A 5,680-nucleotide genomic window follows, 5' to 3' on the forward strand; every position below is an offset into this window, starting at 1 on the left:
TAAAGAGTTTATTATTATTTTTTTTTTATATTTTGGTACAAAGTTTTCCATACGCAGCATAGTTAATGGCGTCGTTATTCTATATTAGAATGGATTTCAAACACGTGTCCAGTTAGTTCAAAGAACCATCAAAATAAAACTATTAAATTTAACTAAATAACTTTAATTTTTGAAGATTTCAAAGATATTAAGTTAAAATTATACAATAGGATTTCCTTTTGATAAAAATTATGTGAACTTTGATCTAAATTAGAATGGGAAAGTTTTTTGTTTTCAATATTTATTATAATTTATTTATATACATAAATATATTTATTAATACTTAGATAATTAAATATTATAAGCCATTTAAAATTATTGTTAGAGTTATAATCTTATATATATGTTATATGCATATAATTATAGTAAAATTAATAATACTAAAATCAATATTCTTAATTAAGAAAGTTATAGTAACACTTAATAATAATAAGTAATTTAAGTATTCACAATTTTTTTAAACAAAGTGTCATTTGTCGAAACAAAGATATATAATAAAACATAGGTTAATAATCTTATAAACAAAATTCCTGAAATTTTATTTATGTTTATTTAATACTTGCACAACATCTACGTGGTCCTTCCAGTAACATTATACAGTTTTTGCTTGAAGAAACTAATTTTATTACTGCTGCTTTGTCTAAGACGCTCTTCAGCCAAATTTGTTTTGTATGCATACCATTTGGCTCTGGTTTCGGGATTTGCAGGTCCCCAATTTTCAGTGGCTTTTAAGGAAACCACAAAAGACTAAAAATAAAATTTTAATAATTCAAAATTTGTAAAGTGTTTAAGATTGTTGGCAAAACTTACTGTTAGGAATGATTCTTTATAATGACTTTTAATATACCAAAGTCCCCACAGAGGGAATTGAAGAACACCAATAATAAAGATTATCCAACCGGCAGCTGAAATAATTTCAAAAAGGGAATGGTTTTATATAATTTTTATACCCTTCACCTTCGTATATATAAGTTTGTCATTCCGTTTGTAATTTCTACATTTTTCATTTCCGACCCTATAAAGTATATATATTCTGGATCCTTATAGATAGCGGAGTCGATTAAGCCATGTCCGTCTGTCTGTCTGTCTGTCTGTCTGTCTGTCTGTCTGTCTGTCTGTCTGTCTGTCTGTCTGTCTGTCTGTCTGTCTGTCTGTCTGTCTGTCTGTCTGTCTGTCTGTCTGTCTGTCTGTCTGTCTGTCTGTCTGTCTGTCTGTCTGTCTGTCTGTCTGTCTGTCTGTCTGTCTGTCTGTCTGTCTGTCTGTCTGTCTGTCTGTCTGTCTGTCTGTCTGTCTGTCTGTCTGTCTGTCTGTCTCTCTGTCTGTCTGTCTGTCTGTCTGTCTGTCTGTCTGTCTGTCTGTCTGTCTGTCTGTCTGTTGAAATCAGTTTTCTGAAGACCCCAGATATCTTCGGGATCCAAATCTTCAATAATTCTGTCAGACATGCTTTCGAGAATTTTGCTATTTAAAATCAGCAAAATCGGTCCACAAATGGCTGAGATATGAGGAAAAAACCAAGACAACCTCGATTTTTGACCTATTTTTTACCTATATCTGGATTACTAAGACATTAATATAGACACTATGGATATCTAATGATAGATATTTCAAAGACATTTGCAACTACGTATATAAGACCATAGTAAGTTGGACCTACAATGGGTCAAAAATTTTTAACCCGAATTTTTTTTTCAAAAAAAAAAATTTAAAAAACAAAAAATATTTTTTTAAAATTTTAAAAAAAAAAATTTAAATTTAAAAAAAAAAAAAATTTTAAAATTTAAAAAAAAAAAAAAATTTAAATTTAAAAAAAAAAAATTTTAAAATTTAAAAAAAAAAAATTAAACTTAAAAAAAAAAAATTTTAAAATTTAAAAAAAAAAATAAAATAACAATCGAAAAAAAATTTTTTCCAAAAAATGGAAAAAAAAAATAAATTTTGTTTACCTAAAAATATTTAAAAGTTTGAAGTATAATTTGGTGAAGGGTATATAAGATTCGGCACAGCCGAATATAGCACTCTTACTTGTTATATATATTTTTAAATAAAAACTGCTACACTTAATTGTTCGAATATTTATAGCAAATAAAAAGAGCAAATAATGTGGATTCGATTGCCGGAACAACAAAATATGTGAATTAATTTTAAAAACGAAAACATTTTTATATTTTTAAAAATATTTACCGTTTGCAGAATCCGGATAAACAAATCCTTTATATGTTAAAGGCTCTATTGTTATCATGGAATAGATGAATATAATCAACATCATTATGGGTGTCAAAAATGACCAGCAGATACGCCAGTACATGGAAACCTTCCTGTGGGTCATAAATTCAACATCATCACAGAAGTTTTGCAAGCCTATGAAAATGTAATAAAATTGAATAGTTATGTAATATAAACAATATTTCAATATAAAGACTTACCATAAATCCAAATGACGCCAACAATTTCAAATATCGCCAAGGCGAATATCACATAAGTGCCACCATAAAAATCCACCAAATTTAAAATCCATTGGCCGCCCTAAAGTAGAAAAAACATGTAAGAGATCTATATTCGGCTGTGTCGAATCTTATATACTCTTCACCAAATTATACTTCAAAATAAAAATTTAAAAAAAAAAAAAACATTTTTCCAAAGTTGTTTTTTTTTTTAAAAAAATTTTCGAATTGTTTTTTTAAAATTTTTATATTTAAAAGTTTTTTTTTTGTTTTAAAATTTTTTTTTTTTTAATATTTGGCAAAAAAAAAATCGGGTTAAAAATTTTTTTTTTCCGATTTTGACCCATTGTAGGTCCGTCCAACTTATATACGTCGTTGCAAAGGTCTTTGAAATATCTATTATTAGACATCCATATTGTCTATATTAATGACTTAGTAATCCAGATATAGGTAAAAAATAGGTCAAAAATCGAGGCTGTCCTGGTTTTTTCCTTATATCTCAACCATTTGTGGCCCGATTTTGTCAATTTTAAATAGCAACCGAGCCGGAAGAATTCCGGAGATATTGATGTATGAATCGTGTATGTAAATTATTTGGGGGTTTCGGAAAGTTGATTTCAACAGACAGATGGACAGACATTGCTTAATCGACTCCGCTATCTATAAGGATCCAGAATATATATACTTTATAGGGTGGGAAGATTATATTGTGGAAATTACAAACGGAATGACAAAAACCTTCGTGAGAAGGGTATAAAAATGGAAACGTTTTACTATAGAGACGAAACGAAAAATTTCGATTAAAAAAAATTTTTTTTTACTCTTCTCAATTCGATAATATTTGGTACATGTTTTTCATGGTTATGCAGAATTTAAAGATCTCCAAAATTTCCTAAATTTGTTTTAGTTTGGTTTTTATATACATATGTATGTAGGTTTGAGCAACTTAAAATTTGGTATGACCTGTGTACCAAGTTTTAACAAATTTTGAACAAAAAATTCCGGGTAAAACTCGGAAATTTTTTTTTTGTGAGTCCATTCAACAGTAATAAAAAAGCTCCCTAAAGTATGCAGTACAAATTTAGATATTTTATTTGCAAATAAATAAGAACAGGCTGGTGTGCGTGGGTTGGAGAAATTTGAAGAACTAACATTAGTAAATGCTACCGGGCGAAGCCGGGGCGATCAACTAGTATTATATAATAATAAGAACCACTTACCGGTGTCACATAAACCACTCCCAATAGAAAACCACAAATCGATGTTATCAAGGCTACCACCCAATATTTTAATGATTTGTATTGATCACATATTATTGTAACAATCGTACTCTGAAGAGCCACAATCGAGCCCACTCCCAATACGAATAACATAAAGAAGAAAAGTACAGCAAAAAATTGAGGTATGGCTTGAAATTTGGCTATAGCATCGGGATATGAAATGAAAGCCAAGGCGGTACCGCTTTGAACCACCTCCTTGATATTGGTAATATTGAGATTATGAGCCAAATTTCCCAAAATACCGAATATTGTTATGCCAGCTAACATGCTGGTAACGGTATCCAAACTAGTTACAATCATGGCGTCTCTGTAATGAGTTAAAAGTTTAAAATCTTTCATTTAATTTCATAAATATTCAGCCCAATTATGAATAAAAAATTCCTTGGGAGTTTTTTCCCATTGAATTTGAATATTAAAAATGAGCAAATGGAAAATACTCCCGGGGAATTTTTATTCATAATTGGGCTGATTATGTTTAATTTTACCTATAAATTGTATGATCAAACCGGTTGTACGAAGAGAACATTATGATGGGACCCACACCTACGGCTAACGAAAAGAAACATTGTACAACGGCCTCTTTCCAAACCTGTAAAATAAACGAATTTATGAATATTTCGAATATCAGATAAATATATTTTCTTTTAGATATACTATTTGTTTAACCTACCTTCAAATTAAGTAGCTCACTCCATTGTGGATTTAAAAAGAAGACAATACCATCAACAGCGCCCTCCAGCGTAACACTGCGTATTAGCAGAGCAAGCAACACTATATATGGAAATATTGCCAGAAAATAGGCCGCCTTTCCGGAACTTTTCACACCCTGACGTATGACCAAAAATATAACCACCCATGAAACAAACAAGGTAATAGTTAAATATAAATTTGGCATACCCAAACCATCCGATATTTGTAATTTTTCTTTAGCAACGATTTCACTGGAAAAAATAGGTAACAAAAGAATTGATTTCAAAGTCAAAACTATTTGAAAATTAGAAATGATTTTCTTACGTAAAATACAACTCCGAACTACTTGTTAATTTATGTGATGCAGTATGATGTTGTATTGAATCTGGTTTTGGCAATGAATCCAAACAATCCAGACCCCATTCCTCCCGACAATAAGTCCAGGGTAATATCGCTTGGCATGAGACCACCATGTAATAGAGTGTTAGAGAAATGAGAGAGGAATAATAGGTAATAACACATATTGTGCCAAAGGCCTGGCCATAGCCAACACCTAAAGATAAAGAAATGGGTTAATAAAAATATCTGAATAAATAAACTTTAGAACAATATATAGAATTTCATTTCAAAATTATGATTTTAAAATGTTTAAATGTATTTTCTTAGTTTTTAAAAATTATTATTTTTAATTAACAAATTTTGAAAAACCCAATAGAAAATTACTTGTTTTTTCTTAGACATTCTCTGATATTTTTACTCACCCAAAAACGATGGACATATGGACCATATTTTTACAGAACCTTTACTTGAAAATTGTCCCAATATCATTTCCAAATAATACATTGGTTTGCCTATATATAAAAAATTATAAAATATTCTTTATTAAGATTGCTTTAAATATTTCAAATTTAAATGAACTCACCAATAAAAAATAATACAACCAAATAGGGTATAAGAAATGCTCCGCCACCATTTTCATAGGCTGTAAAGGGAAATCGCCATACATTGCCTAAACCCACAGACATTGATATGCATGACATGAGAAACTCAAGACCATTGCCCCAATTAGGCCTTTCTCTTTCATTATCCCCATCTACTGCTCCATCAACGCCATCAACTTTGTCATCGGACTTTTTTTCATTGTTATTGGAGAGCTGTAACATTTAAAGAAATTATTATAAATATTAGTCCAACAAAAAATTTAGATTAATAATCTTTATTATTACTGTT

At 29.7% G+C, this 5,680-nt stretch overlaps 1 protein-coding gene across 1 annotated transcript; it reads right to left on the minus strand.

The window, feature by feature from the left end:
- Window positions 1-263: 263 nt before the first annotated feature.
- NAAT1 (Nutrient Amino Acid Transporter 1) lies at window positions 264-5,603 on the minus strand. The gene is made up of 10 exons (XM_065508221.1): window positions 5,373-5,603; window positions 5,212-5,301; window positions 4,775-5,003; window positions 4,431-4,701; window positions 4,246-4,349; window positions 3,701-4,067; window positions 2,463-2,562; window positions 2,221-2,397; window positions 850-944; window positions 264-786 (listed from the first exon to the last, which is right to left on the minus strand). The coding sequence occupies exons 1-10, from the start codon at window positions 5,488-5,490 to the stop codon at window positions 610-612; spliced, it is 1,728 nt and encodes a 575-aa protein (XP_065364293.1). The 5' UTR covers window positions 5,491-5,603; the 3' UTR covers window positions 264-609.
- Window positions 5,604-5,680: the final 77 nt, after the last annotated feature.

The sequence above is a fragment of the Calliphora vicina genome, chromosome 4, assembly GCF_958450345.1.
Source record: "Calliphora vicina chromosome 4, idCalVici1.1, whole genome shotgun sequence".
Lineage (NCBI taxonomy): Eukaryota > Metazoa > Arthropoda > Insecta > Diptera > Calliphoridae > Calliphora > Calliphora vicina.

Coding starts and splice junctions, on each gene's coding strand:
- NAAT1 (XM_065508221.1), bottom strand. CDS start 5,490: ATGTCATGCATATCAATGTCTGTGGGTTTAGGCAATGTATGGCGATTT. Junction 2,398..2,462: donor TGGCGTCATTTGGATTTATG/GTAAGTCTTTAT, acceptor ACATTTTCATAG/GCTTGCAAAACTTCTGTGAT. Junction 945..2,220: donor TTATCCGGATTCTGCAAACG/GTAAATATTTTT, acceptor AAATTATTTCAG/CTGCCGGTTGGATAATCTTT.